General features: G+C 38.9%; 1 protein-coding gene across 1 annotated transcript; it reads right to left on the minus strand.

Annotated features, from left to right (window-relative positions):
• Positions 1-5,598: 5,598 nt before the first annotated feature.
• On the minus strand, positions 5,599-15,450 carry NHLRC3 (NHL repeat containing 3). Its single transcript, XM_027116452.1, has 7 exons — positions 15,205-15,450; positions 14,837-14,995; positions 14,385-14,532; positions 11,794-11,994; positions 10,943-11,034; positions 8,379-8,491; positions 5,599-7,785 (listed from the first exon to the last, which is right to left on the minus strand). Exons 1-7 carry the CDS (start codon positions 15,286-15,288, stop codon positions 7,533-7,535), a joined length of 1,050 nt encoding a protein of 349 aa, XP_026972253.1. The 5' UTR covers positions 15,289-15,450; the 3' UTR covers positions 5,599-7,532.
• Positions 15,451-15,521: the final 71 nt, after the last annotated feature.

Below are 15,521 nucleotides of genomic sequence, written 5' to 3' on the forward strand. Positions count from 1 at the left end.
ATTTCCTTCTCTGCTATGGCTACAAGAAAACTCAGAATTAACTTAATCCTTAATTGCTGTACCTGTTATTAATCCAGGTTTTGAATAAATGTACTTTTCTCCCCTCATACAATTTTTTGACATTATTTTAATGTATTTAAAATATTTTATTGTGAAGAAACTCAAAATTCCTTTTGGAGATGGGCAGAACATAATGAAGTGTATATAAATGGAACTCTTCTGCCCTCTTTGTTTCAAGAATAAAATTCCCAAGCAAGAAATTATGACCAAGTAAGGTTTTTTCCTAATAATAAACATTAAAAAAACTATAACTTTCATTAATCAACATATTGTATACATCAGTGCCAAAAGCCATTTTATAAAACTAAGTAATTATTTTTAATAAAATTCCAAGATGGAAATTCCCTGGTGGTCCAGTGGTTGAGACTTAGCACTTTCACCAGTGGCCCAGGATCAGTCCCTGATTGGGGAGCTAAGATCCTGCAAGCCACGTGGCGTGGCCAAAAAAAAGAAAATCCTAGAGACTGAAAAAACTACTTAAATATTAAAATTACCAAAACTAATAGCAGACATCATATTAATTAGTGAAGTACTAACATTTCCATTAAAATCAGAAATAAGGACATTCCATATATCATTCAACATTGTTTTGACAGTGTATCTAATGCAATAAAATTTTTGAAATCAAACAAGCAATAAAAATATTGAAGATGTATACTTATCTCTATTTTCAGAGTGGTATACCTAGCATATGTGAATATCTATAATAGCTAATTAAAATTAGTAAGCGTTTATAAAGGTGAGTGGATATGTGTAAAAAGATTTGATACTTTTTCTCTATACCAGCAAAAACTAATTAGAAACGGGGGAAAAAATCCTACTATAGTAGCTACAATTAACAAATACATAGGATAAATTTGACATAGGAATCAAAATGTGTCAAAAAGAAATGTACAGGATGTATTTTTTTTTAAAAAACGCCAATACAATCTTTTTTTTTTTTTTTGCGGTACGCGGGCCTCTCACTGCTGTGGCCTCTCCCGTTGCGGAGCACAGGCTCCAGACACCCGGGCTCAGCGGCCATGGCTCACGGGCCCAGCCACTCCGCGGCATGTGGGATCTTTCCAGACCGGGGCACGAACCCGCGTCCTCTGTATCGACAGGCGGACTCTCAACCACTGTGCCACCAGGGAAGCCCAATACAATCTTATTAAAGGATATAAGACGTAAAAGCAGAGTGAATTATTTTCTTGGATACAGACTCTTAAAACCATAAAAAATATCCATCCTTCCCAAATTAATACAGGTTAATTCAACATTGAATTTCTTAGGAATAATTTAATCTGCAAGAAAATATCCAACTAACTGTGGCTTAAGTAACTCAAACATTTAATTATCTCACATAAAAAGAAGTGTGCAGAAAGGAACTACAAGGCCAGTTCAGTGATTCCCCAATCATAAAAACCCAGGCTCCTTGTAGCTTTCTGTCTTCCTTAAGAATGTTGGTTTGTTGCTTTATAGTTCCAAGAAGGCTGCTGCAACTCCAGGCATCACATTCAAGTTCAATTCAAGGGAGAAGATGGTGGTGCCAAATATACCTTTTTTTAAAATCAAAAAACCAAATGATTTTCCACAAGTGCCAGGACCGCACTGGCCAGACCGTATCACATCATATGGCTGCCTCTACATGCTGTTTAGTTGAGAAAGCAAGCACCAGTCTCTAAGGTGGTGGAAGGTAAGGGAGGAGGGTGGGAATGGGTGTTTATTTAGCCAATCAAGTGTTAATATGTACCACATATTCTAATCAGAATCTCTTTCTTCCATTCAAACTGTTCTGTCTCCCCGTGTAGAATGTAAATTCCAGAAAATTTACCTTGCTCATCACTATTCCTGGTACCTGGCATGTAGGTACCTGTTGGATGGATAAATAGCTTTAATGCAAAGTGAAAAATCTGTCTTTAAAAAATGGCCATTTCTAAACGACAGATAACTTAGGTTTTTACAACTATACCTTCAGTTTTCGGTACTGCGACTAAATACAGAATCATACGATAGGGAAGGTCATCTGGCCTCACCATCTTCCCAGTGTAAGAATCTCTGCCCAAAGGTGGCATGGCTGCCCATCTGTGGCTTAAATACTGCAAGTGAATCTCTTAAGGTTTGGTGAGTGCTTCCCGTGTGTCAGAGAATGGGTGTAATGCTCTACATGATCTTATTTGTATTCACAAGAATCCTATGAGGAAAACACTATTATTTCCATTTCACGAACGAGAAAAATGAAGCAGAGAATCTCAAAACAATACAGAAAGTTAAGTGGCAGGGCCTGGATCAGAACCCAGGTCGACCTAACTCCAGGTTTCAAGTTCTGAACCACTGAGCTTTACCACTCCCAGCATTAACACAATCCATTCCACTGGAAGGTTTTTTCACTGGGCTGGGCCAATTGGCCACTCTGTTATTTCTGCTCATTGCCTTAATTCTAGAGGAAAGCTCACTCTACTCCTACATGATCACCCTGTCAGGGTCTCAGAATTATTTCCAAACACCGTGTTATTTCGGTCCCCTGCTTTGGGATTAGAGTCTATTTGTGGGATTCTCCCTTAAAATGCTGCACCCCAAAGGGAACTTCAAGATCTCTGCTCTGCTTACCAGGATCACAGACTATCCTATCTATAAACTTGCCATGATATTTACATCAATGTTACCTGAGATTGTAACAAGTTTTTCTTAACATGGCTGTAATGTTTTTGGTCAACAAACTTTCTAAATCTTTTGCAGACAAGTTGTTGCCAAATCAGGTTTTTTCCATGACTCTTTCAATGTATATAATTTACATTTAGCCATGCTAAGTTGCAGTTAATTCTTTTGCTACAGTTGTTCTGAGCTATTTGGGCATAATGCCCTTTACACACACACTTAAACACACACACACACATACACACCACAAAGAAAAAAACTGGATAAATTTTTTAAATTAGTGTTGATTAAAAACAAATGTATACATAATTAGTTCCTAAATCCCTTTAGTTAAGTAAAAATTAGTATTTAAACACAGTAAACATCAAAACATTAAAATATTCCTGTACATATACTATGAAGAAAAATGTTATAAAAATTTGGTGATTGTGACCATTTGTAATACATAAAAGTCCTATGGGAAAAAATTTGCATAACACATTATAGTAATCAATTCTGGTAAAGAATAAATCTGAGATATGCACCATGCTACTAACATTTTCTTTCTTGAGAATGAAATGGCTGAAAACTGAGAATCAAGTTTAGGATATGAACCTGTTGTGACACAGACAATTTGATCTACCTTTTAAAAGATTTTATTCAAAAGGCTCAACCTACCTAAAACATGCTCATTTCAAAGCATGCTTGTTTCATGAATGACACGGTGTCTTTTCCTTACAAATTGCATTGAAGCAGAATTAAATCATGACAATATCATTTCATTGTTTACAATGGAAGAAACAAAAGTTTCAAAGAGTGCTGTTTTTCATTGTTCAAATTCCACTCAGTTCTTACATACAAAGAGTATCTACATGTCATTAAATGTTCAGAAGATTAACTTACTTAATAAACTCAGGGATTCTATGGGTAAGTGCGTGGTAGAGAAATGACTTGGTCTCTTTGTAAATAATCCATTTTGCTCATCTGTAAGAGTCAGCAGCCACAGAGCAAAACTGTTAAAACAACAAAAAGCTAGGGAGAAAAGGAGTAATTCCCTGCTAACACAAATACATTTTCTATTGCACTAAATACACCTTTCAGGTTACAGTTTTAAATGGTTAAAAAGGGTTATTCATTTCTGGCTGTCAGTTTGAACTACTGAAAAGATTTTACCTTTTCTTTTTCTTAAACATGGCAATGTCCAATGAAAACAGTAGAAAGTTCCAACAACCCTTGGAAAATACGTCACCTATAAACCAATTTCCTCGAGATGTAAGCAAACTGAAGAAAAAGAAGAAAAATTAAGTGTGGTTAACACTAGAGCCTCAGATTTAAGCAAAGTATAAAGAAAGTCAACAGATGTCCACATTTGATTCCAAGAAACACTTACCATAATCTGGACTCTGCTGCCCTCTTTTGTATCATGAACGTAACACAAGTACCAAGGGCACTTCCAAAAAGAGCCTGAAAAGTAAGGGGGGGTTTGTGTGGCTTGTCTTCCCACCTAGGTAGTGAACTGCTAGGGTGGAAGACGTTTGCCTAATTGTCTTCATACATTTGTTGTTTCGTACATTTTTGTTGTATAAATACATGTGATTTATTCTGACTTTTTAAAAAAGACTTCATTGATTGTGATTTACTTTGGTGCGTCTGAGGAGCAAAAATCTGAGTTTCCAGTTTTATTTATTTACTTATTTTTACATCTTGATGGAGTAGAATTGCTTTACAGTGGTGTGTTAGTTTCTGCTTTATAACAAAGTGAATCAGTTATACATATACATATGTTCCCATATCTCTTCCCTCTTGCATCTCCCTCCCTCCCACCCTCCCTATCCCACCCCTCTAGGTGGTCACAAAGCACCGAGCTGACCTCCCTGTGCTATGTGGCTGCTTCCCACTAGCTGTCTATTTTACATTTGGTAGTGTATGTATGTCCATGCCACTCTCTCACTTCGTCCCAGCTTACCCTTCCCCCTCCCCGTGTCCTCAAGTCCAACCTCTACGTCTGCGTCTTTATTTCTGTCCTTGGACGGTCCTCGAGTCTGTCATACAGAGTGAAGTAAGTCAAAGAGTTCCGTTCCAATGTTGGCTATCCAATCTATCCTGCTTTAAAATCCAATGTTTTAAAACCAACGAAGGCAAAACAAAAGTTAGGCCTTGATTGCTTTTAGCTTAACAGCCACATTGCTTGAAGTCGTCTTTTAATCTGTTATATGACGTGAGCACAAAGCATAGAGGTCTCCTTCGCTTATCGTCACACTGCATACATGGTTTCTTTGATGGACAAATATTCCATTTTAAAGACCCAATGTTGTAGTGGAGGTTAAGAAAGATACCTATAGCCTTTGGTGTTCTAACTTAGAACACCCTACCCCTTTCCCCCCAGAAAAAATCTAGAAAGTAGAGGTGTAAAGAGATTCCATTTCTAATGCAAAAATATAGTTAGCTAGTTATTACTATCATTTGTACCTACCCACCATTTTAAACGCCACATTAAGGCGGCTTCCCTGGTGGCACAGTGGTTGGGAATCCGCCTGCCAAAACAGGGGACGTGGGTTCGAGCCCTGGTCCGGGAAGATCCCACATGCAGCGGAGCAACTAAAGCCCGTGCGCCACAACTGCTGAGCCTGCGCTCTAGAGCCCGTGCGCCACAGCTGCTGAGGCCTGTGCGCCTAGAGCCCGTGCTCCGTAGCAAGAGAGGCCACCGCAGAGAGGGGTCCGAGTAGCCCCCACTCGCCGCAACTAGAGAAAGCCCGTGCACAGCAACGAAGACCCAACAGAGCCACATTAAGTCTTCTAAGCAACCTCTAGCAGTATTTACACACTTCAGCCCTCACTTCAACTGTGAATGAAAAGGATATATTCTCAACCTCATGATTGCTGAAATCCTTCAATGGAATAAGAAATTACAGACTGCTTTTATAACAATAAAATCAAGCTTTAATTGGAAAATCAGACAATATTGCATTCTTTCCAAAACTTTTATTTTTTAATAGAAAATACAACACACTTCTCATTCAATTAATTTAACCAATTAATCCAAAGGAGAAAAGTGAGATACCATGATTACAAGTATGCTAATAAAATAAACACTTTTAGCAGGACACATGGAAACAATACTTTCAGCGAGTTTTATAAAAATCTGGTATAAAACAAAGTTAAATACAACATTTTTGAAATGACAAAATCTAACCTATATTCTTTCAAAGAGACATTTGCACTTCTTGTCCTGGCTTGGAAACAAAACAAATAAAACCTCAAATTATTTCCTTTCATCCAAGTCGATTTGGCTAAACTGCATAAAATTTGTGAGGATACGCTTTGAAAAAAAGCAATAAATGCAAAATTAAGGCAAAACTGATAGCTGGTATCAGGTAAATAGCACATTTAGTAGGACCCTTGCTAATAAGATGACTTTAATGTACTTGGAGCTACAGATTTCAAAGGGCACATTTGTACCTATTGCACATCTGATCCTCACAGCCTTCCTGAAGGAGGAAAGGCAATGATGTTCCCATTTCACTGAAGAGAAAACTAAGGCAGCTCACTTAGATCACACAGCTTGACCAGTGGCACAAACACACATCAATGGCCTTGGAACACAGGAGAGGGTTTCCTGTTGGTAGATTTACCTTCCTAACTGCATCAAGATATGACAAAAGTGTAAGTTCCTCGAGGTCTGGAAAGCAGACTCCAGTCGTAACAGGTAATGAGGACAGTCAGCTCAAGATTTCTCACTTGCCATACAATTTACAGTGAAACACGGAGATAAAGATGGAGGCTGATGCGAGAAAAGGCGAAGAATGATCTGAAAGACTGTAATATGGCAAGGTTCCTTCCAAACCTAGAATGAACTAGAACAAACTGAACAAATGGTCTTAACTGGGAGGCCAATATTCAAAGGGGTAAAAAAGAGACATAGAAATAGAAGGGTAGGAAATTCTTCATTTTAATAGCTCCAAGTGTTTGGCACACATTCTCCCATAAATAATTCTAAAACTTCCCTGAGGTAGACAAATGCTAGAAATGGACAGAATTCATGTAAAAAAGAGGGATGGAAGGAAGGAAGGAAGGAAGGAAGGTGGCGGCACTGAGAGGAACTATTTTTAACGCTACCTTTAAAAACCATTCCAGTTATTTGTAAAAACCCTTTTCGGTAAAGTGCTTGACGCTAGCCATTTTATTCCTACACTTAAAGGATGCAACTACGTATCCTACAACTAAAGGACCAAAGCCAAGCTGGTCCTGTAAAATAAAGTCTACCGAAGTTCACAGCAAGCGTGCACTTTTCTTAACATCTGTACCTGGACGTCGTTCTCTCCTCCTGCTTTTCAAACGGAGCTTGAGGAACTCAAACGGACTCCCCTGCAAAGTCTCCATGATTCAGACAAAACACCCCTCCTTCAGAAAGTCCTACTTCCCTGGTGCGCTGCTGCTGCCGTGTTTTGTGGACTATAAGCTACTCAAAGGCACAGACAACCCTGCCTGCTCATTCCTGAATCTTCAGGACCTGGCACTCTGTGGGTTCTCGTTAATCAAGACCCCATCTGACCCCCATCTCTCAAGCAGTTCATTTTTTACTAAGTGAAGGTTTGTGTTGTTTATGTGAAATTCAATAAATTATCCTGCAAACCCATTTTTATTCCTGTGTTCCCCCCACCCCCAGCGAGAATGAGTCTATAGGGCAAATTACTGGGTTACCACCTTAGTCCCGCTTTCCCACCCCATTTTTCATTAGAGCTACGTTTCTTTCATAAAGTATCCTTATGCACTCATGTGTGAAATGAAGTCACAAGAATGCCCCAAAGCTGAGAATCTGAACTTCCACTTGAAAAGACCTTCAGGGAAAGAAACAGTTACGAACCGAATGAAGAGAAATAGCTCTTCACAGGGACGTATTTTTGTACTTGTTTTGCTCCAATTTCTGCTACATAGATGGCTCCAGTCTTCCCACTGACGTCTAAGAGATGAGGTGAGACCTGATCCGCCAGCTGGATCGTGCTGATCACCGAACAGTCGCCAATGCTTCCTACCGGGGGCGCCGCCACGAGTAAGAGCCGGCTCAGATTCAGCTGAGCTACGATCAAGTGCTTCCCGTCGGGAGTAAATCTAAGGAGGAAGACATGTCACATAATCAACCGGGGCAAAGTTAACATACATGTTTATTTTTTCAACATGTGTATCCCCTACAGCGCTACACAACAGTAAGGACCTGCTTGCTGAAGGGTTCTTTTAAGGGGGCTTGAAAATTGATCTGATTCTGCTTCACAGGGAACAAGAGATCTGTGATGACAGACTTAACCAAAGATTAGTTTATGTTTTTAAAATTAACAATATTGGAATATTACACAGAGATGAAACTAATGGAGAATCGGTGTCAGGCTGGGTCTGAAACTATAGACTCAAGATTTTTATTTTCATTCTCTGTTTAAAAATAAACTGCATCTCGAGGGCAGAGGATGTAGGAAGGTCTAGGCTTTATTATCTCTGATACTTGGATCCCACAGTGTGCTGGGAGTTTAACCACATTCACGCTGCCTGGGATTTGAAATATGATTACATGTTTTCTGAAAACTTCTTTCCTTCTTCTTTTTCCCTGATTAAAATTAACAGTAAATGTTCTAAACTTTCAGCTAGCTCTTCAGAGAAACTTAACATAAACCAAATCAAACAAGCATTTGAAAACAAAAAGAAATGATTACCTGACTGCAGAAGGTCCTTCTTCGGAGAAACAATTATTCCAAGCTCCTAGCCACTCCCCCGTGTCTTTATCAAACACCTGAATTCTTTTATTGCCTCGGTCCGCCACCCACACCTGGGAACCCAAAGAAAGAAAAAAGAAGAGGGGAAGAGAATGAATGTTTATTTTCATTAGTTTCATAAACACCCATTGAGGACTTAGAGGACCTCACAGAAGAGAATATTAAAAACCCCATTTTCAGATAAGAAACTCAAATGCAGAGAAGTTAAATACTTTGTTTTAAGCAGAGCTTACAATAAGCAAGAGAGCCATGTATGGCCATCCGTCTTAACCCGAAGCCTAGAATGCTCTACTATCCTAAACATCTGGCTCACTAAAAAGCTGGAGTACTCCACTACAATGCAGAGGACGGGCAGACACCGAGAAGTGACAGCATTCATTCATTCCCTCCTCTAACCGCTGTCACTGAGTCCTGTTGACTTGTTGGTTCCTGGGCCAGCTAACAAGACAAAGACATAGAAAAGCAGCCCTGCTCTTTAGGACCCCAGGCCAGTGGGAAGCCAGCTGCTCACGCGTATCACGTCATTAAACCTCTACCTGCTATTCACCAGGGTGTGTCCAAAGTTCCAAACCGAAGTGCCAAACTAAAGAGGAAGCTTGGGAGATTTTAGTGACATATAAAGCATGCTAACGGGCTAAGAGTAGGTTTAATTTAGGTTTGCTATAGGCTGCCATGTGTTCTTCAGGAAACTGTTGTTATAAACAGGAAGGCAGATTGGACCTAAATGACATTTCGTGTACTGTATCTGATGTATGCAACCTGCAGCATATGTACAGGATGGGCCAAACGTGCTGACCTCTACCTCCCCCTTTTGAGGATCCCTGGAGTTCTTGGATTTGTGGATTCAGGACTATTTCTTCAGAATAACCCTAAGTCTTTGTCAATGTGTGTGAGTTTCGGTAGCCACTGAATTCATCTCTAGTCAGAAACAAATAAAGACTCAGTGTATCACTTTAGAAAGGCTATTGATCCCTAAGTAAGGTTATTTCTTAGATCTTTTCCTGATCTATGATTCTTTACTAAAGAGGAGTTTCCTTAAGGATTTTGGGATTACTGTCTTAGATAAGTGGCCAAGGAGGAAATACAGTTTAGACCCTTGGACTGAATGACACCATAGGTTGTTAGCATTATCTTTCCTACTCAACAGATTTTTATTATGAGAAACCTGGTTTAAGAAACAACAAGTCTAACTCTGGAACTAATAAACTTTTCACATAGGGTTGAGGTGATGATTAAATGCACCTTTAACGTGGCATGTTAAATGCCACAATAGTATTGCTGCTGTTGTTATAAAAACACAAGGGTCCAGAAATGAACACGCCCAGTTTTCATCACTTGGTGATGCTAGAGGATCCCCATCAAATGACCTCCAAGGACATTCCTCACCATGGTGAACTGACCTGGGTCTAGGTCTTGCCGACTCAGAAACTTGACCTTGTTCTTATCCCATGAGGGGAGTGGCTAATCAGGTTCAGGAGGGTAATGTGCAAAACCAGAATTCCAATTTTCCAGTTCCCAATTTACAGATGAAGTTCCTATGTTCAGTTATCTTCCTATCTACAATGCAAATACTTGCAGATTTTATGATCAAAACATTCTCTCTCTGTTAACATAGGAAGCCAAGTCATAATCAGAAGGTTGCTTGCTGAGCACAGAATCAGAAGTGGAAATGAATTAAATTTCTAATGGCGTGAAGCCAAGATAGTCTGATGCATCCACTGCGCACCAAGGCATTCAGTCATTCAACGAAGATGTAAGATGACTCCTACGTGCTAGGCACTAACACAGAAAGCAGAAGGGATGCAGTTCCAGCCCTCATACTGCCTACACTCTTATTAGGGGAGACAATTTAACCATCATCTTACAGTGTGATGGTTACTATAATGGGGGAGTAAGGGCTACTACAGGAAAACAGGTGGAGAAACTAATATAAAACATTTTGGGTGGGTTTGGTTACAGGAAGGTGACTCCCCAAAAGAGACAACATGTATGCTTAAAGGTGTGTAAAAGCAAGAGGTGGTAGCAGACAGACGGAGGTGGGAACAAAAGAAATTGAAATTTGTTGGTTAAAGCTTTCTGTTCCTCAGACAGAGTAGAGCTAGGTCACTTGGAGAACTAGAGTGTGCCTGGTCACTCCTTTTTTCAAGCTTCCAAGATTAACCTCTTCCATCTCCCTTTTGATCAACACGTTCTCAACACAACTCTTTTTTTTTCAGGCAACTTCACTTATGTCCTGTTCCATTATTTGTTTCTTCTATCCTTTAAATGACAGAGTGATCTATTTTGCTCATTTCTAAATATTTGGGGAACTTCATTATAGGACCCAAACATTTGTAAGAGAGTATGTGGATATACCCAGAGGAATTGCCCAGACATACCCAGATACACACATCCACCAACATACACACGTATCCAAATGTCTAGACACTCCCGTGTGCCCATATATCCATGCTCTGCACCACCCCCATATATTCAGACAGTCCCCAGCGACGCTGTATATTTACCCGACCATCAGAATCAACTGTAACACTGTGAGGAATGCTGAACTTAGCAGGCCCTGTCCCATTTTCTCCATGTAGCCAAAGGATCATGAAATCTATAAATGGTACACATATATGGTCAGAACAACATACAGAATACCTTATGCATTTACATGTTATACTTTATGTCATAAGTTACAAAGTATTCAGTTATACCCCCAGCTGATGTTTTCCTGGCTTTCTGTTTATACATCCATTTGACTAATTTGTATGCTTAAAAAAATTCTTTCCCTGTTTCAAGCAATTAATCTGCTTCTTTAATGACTGTTTCCACCTGAATTTTTCATAACTCAAAACCGCTGTTTAGGGTTCATGTCAACCTTGTCCTGAAACTGGTTCCCCTTATAACCAACCTGTTATTTGGTATTACCATTCCTCTGAGCTTAAAAATTACGTTTCTACAGGCCATCTTATTTAACTCCCCTGTACTGAGTTGAAGGTGTCCCTCGCCCCAGCCCCACCAGAAAAAGATATGTCCAAGTCTCAATCTCCAGAGCCGTGAATGTGACCTTAATTGTATCTGCAAAGGCCCTAGTTCCAATAAGTTAGGGGTATTGAGATGAGGTGATTCTGCATTTAGAGCAGACCCTGAATCCAATGGCTAGTGCCCTTATAAGAGAAAGGAGAGGAGATTTGAGACAAAGAGACACACAGAGAAGAAGGAAATGTGAAGATAGAGGCAAAGACTGAAGTTATACTGAGTACCAGACAACTTAAATCCAACTTATTAAGTAACATTCTTATATTGGATTGGCCAAAACGTTCCTTCAGTTTTAAAGTATTGCAATAATACCATACAAAACTAAGCCACGTACCTTGGGACAATTTGATCAACCTGTTATTCAATCCTCCATCTCCATCCACAATGTAAATATCCCCTGTGTCTTCTACATATAATTCTGCAGGGTTATCAAACTGCAGGGGATTTAAACCAGTGCCTTTTTTGCCTGGGGTACCCAAAACTTGAACAAGATCACCAAAGGAATTGTATTTTTTAATAGTATGACCGTAGAGTCCTATAAAGATAGACATGCACATTTCAAATATATAACCATAGTACAAACATTCACATTTTTCAAGTAAGCTGAGAGCAAAAATTTAACAGAATTAAATAGCAATAAAAAGTTAAAAAGCTCAGATAATTAAATGTTATATTTGACAAGCAATAGAGCTTCATTAGTTATAGCCAAATCCGTTCATGAATTAAAACCTCAGGTACTCCAAAGTAAGATTCTAAATCCAAATAAAGAAAACTGAAAAAAAAAAAAAATTGACTCCTTAAACAGAAGGCTCATGATGTAAAAGTACTGGTACACCATTTTCTTCTTTTAATCTTATGACCTTGAATAAGCATTACTTGTATAAGAAAATTAAGAAGGATCTGGAAAACAAACAACTTATATTTGAAAACTGTTATTCCAGTGATTCACGGGCAGATCTCCAATTTCAGTGGGTGACTGAAAAAGTTCTTTATAATACAAACTTCTGTTTATGAAAGTCATTTATATCTATTCTTGTATTAATTTTTTTAAGTCTTTTTTTTTTATTGTGGTAACATTGGTTTATAACAATACTGACTTTTTTAAGCTACATTTTCTCCTAGTGGAAACAAATACAAAATTCAACCCATTAGCTTTTCTTTCCTAAGAAAGGAATAAATCTTTCCAAATCACCAGTATATTATCTTCTCACACTGAAACTTCTTTGAGTTAAAATTATCTTACAAGCAAAAGTATAAAGTGGAATATTTACAAATAGGGAAAAACTATAAAGCAGTTAACAGAAACCAACTTGAAGGCATACCAAGACCAACTAACTGGTAGGCATTCAAATGATAAATTGGAAACAATGGGGTCTCTGGAAATAAAGTGAATCAGCTTGCATTACAATCCTATCTTGACAATTGTATTTATTATTATACTTGTTTTGGAGACTTGAGCTAAAGTCTGTAGCAATAATAAGAGAACAAAACATTAAAGAAAGCAAACTACAAAGTCTCTGAGGAATTGGAAAAGAAATAGAATACCAGTAAATATTTTTTTTTAATGGCTATGATATGCAGCCGTGTTTTTACTGAAGAGAATTTATTCTTCGAAATATAGGAAGGAATAGAAAAACTGTCTTCAGATCTGTGTGTGGAAAAACAACCTATAATGGAAAGAATGAAGAGATCATGTGTGTTCTTTTTATTTCTGGGAACCAATGAAGTATTTTATAAAAAAGGATCACATGAATGGAACGAATTAAAAAGTAATGGCCTCTTTTAACAGTGAATCCAGAAAAGAAAAAAAATAAATAAAAAGCGAAAATAATCAAATTTCATAGAGTCTAACAATGAACTCAGAGATAACTTAGATTTTGGGGGGTTAACCAAAATCTCACCATCCAAAATACAGCTTTAAATAAATGGGTCACGGGGCTGAGGCTCAGAAATCTTTTGGGTTCTGAGAACAGATGTGGTAAGGGCACTTCTTACAAAAACTGAGACCTCTTTAATTCCAAAACGGTATCTGAATTAGCCAGAAGTGGGGAAACAGAAGGACCTTCAAGCCATGAACATAACTGGGACAAGACTAGAAATATTTTAAGATCTCTTTCCTTCCGGAGATCCTAAGACAATACCAGGTTATCTCTTATACCATCTTGTCTTAAGCTACAAGCACAAGCAAACAGTCATCTCTGAAAACTTATCTCACGGTTTTAAGTTCAACTGTGCTTCCTTTGTTTTGCAGCACATTCTACTAAAAATATTCGACAGAAGGAAGGTTTCAGACATGCTGATGTCAGTGGGATTTCAGAAACATTACCAGCAGTTTGTGCAGATCTTCTACTCTGGGCAAGAAAGCAGTTCTGGTTTCTCAGCATAATCTCACTCTCTCTCTCTTGTTTCACCGGGAATAATTTTTTTCTCACTTTTTAAAGCATGTGGTTCAACAGCAAAAACTGAAGTCAAAGATTTTTCATTATATTGTCACATGAGATCTGTTTAAAACTATCAGGCACTTAGCCTATTATAACTTCTGTTATCAGCATAATTTCTTTTGAAAGAGAAGTGGTAAAGGAAACCTAAAGGCAAGGACTCCATTCATTAGCTTTTAGAGATCGCCATTTTATTTTGCTTCACAGAAGAAGTTTAGAATTATCTACTGTAGGAAGAGCAACTGATATTTTAAAAGGCAAAAGCCCTGTGACAACTTAAAGGAAAGATCATAATAATTATAGCCTCCTTGTTAAATGTCTTGATTCTACGGAAGCACAATATAAAGATTTAGAAACAAGCGATTTCACGAATCATTAAAGGAATTACAATTAGATTCGGCCACTCTGATTTTAAAATGGACAAGCAAGAACATGGGCAAAGATGTGATTTCTAGCAAGATAATTTAATAGGTATTACTAAACATACCACTTCCTACATCCGTGATCCAGACGGATTGTTCATGTGGTGTACTGGCTGCAAATATACCATGAGGTGTGTCAACTGTATAATTCCAGGCTCGTAGGAAATATCCATCCTCTGTGAACACTAATACCTTTGGGATGTTATCCCCTCTCTGAAGGTATACAAAAATAACGGCTTAGATAGGATCACTTTTAAGGAAGCAATCTTTATTTTGGCAAAGAGAAACAAAAATTACAGGTTAACCGAGGAATTTAGGAACGTTTAAAAAACCATCTACAAAACCTTACAATATTAATCTCTACCGCGTTCAAAACCAAAGTATTAACTTTAACTCAAGAAACGAACTCTACAATTGGCGTAATATAAACGTATACAGTTACTGAGTTCGGTGAGACAGGAAAACTGTTTTCTTTGTATCCATAACCTAAAAAAAAAAAAATCCCAATTTTACTTACTTGGGCTACGTAAACCAATCCGTTGAGGGAGTCAACTGCAACACAAAATGTTGCTCCAGTGAAGTATTCTGAATACTTAGGCCAATCCACATCCAGCCGGTAAAGGGCTTCCTCAGGTCTCCAGGAAATTTTAAAAGCAAAGTAAAGAGGTAACGGGAACTGGGAAAGAAGAGAAAATAAGGAAAATAGCGATGTACCATATTACACACGTTTTAACGCTAAGAAACAGGCAACGCGTCGGCGGTTCGGCCCCCGGTGCAGGTTCTGAGATGAACTAGTAAGAGAACCAGCGCCACCTCCATCCCAAGACCGTCTCCCCACAGTGCTATCCACACACCCGACAGCCATTTCCTCACTATCCAACTCACCCGAGAAGCACAAAATCGAGAATGGAAAACCAGAAACGCAAGAAAGAAGCCAGCGCCGGCTACGCAGACCCAGAATCTCGTCATGACTAGACAGGAATCCTGGCGAGGGAGAAAATAAGCAGGCGGCTGGGGGCCGCCCGGACAGCCTCAGGTCCACGCGGTTCGTCGCTGCACTGAGCTCCTAGCTCCAGTGCGCCTAAGAGAGAACCAGAAGGCAGCAAAGACCAGGGCGAAAGAAAATCAGAACCGGGGTTCCGGATTTTCAAGGCGTTCCCACCGCCCGCCTCCCCCCGCCCCTCCCCTCCCTCCCCTCCCTC

This window comes from Aethalodelphis obliquidens, unplaced genomic scaffold, assembly GCF_003676395.1.
Source record: "Aethalodelphis obliquidens isolate GAN/ISIS:26980383/991018 unplaced genomic scaffold, ASM367639v1 scaffold16, whole genome shotgun sequence".
Classification (NCBI taxonomy): Eukaryota; Metazoa; Chordata; class Mammalia; order Artiodactyla; family Delphinidae; genus Aethalodelphis; species Aethalodelphis obliquidens.

Excerpts from the sequence above, each read along its gene's own strand:
- NHLRC3 (XM_027116452.1), bottom strand. The coding sequence starts at position 15,288 with ATGACGAGATTCTGGGTCTGCGTAGCCGGCGCTGGCTTCTTTCTTGCG. Across the intron at positions 8,492-10,942 it reads CAGTTGATTCTGATGGTCGG|GTGTGGGTGGCGGACCGAGG; the intron begins GTAAATATACAG and ends TTGGGTTCCCAG. Across the intron at positions 7,786-8,378 it reads GAAGGACCTTCTGCAGTCAG|ATTTACTCCCGACGGGAAGC; the intron begins GTAATCATTTCT and ends CTTCCTCCTTAG.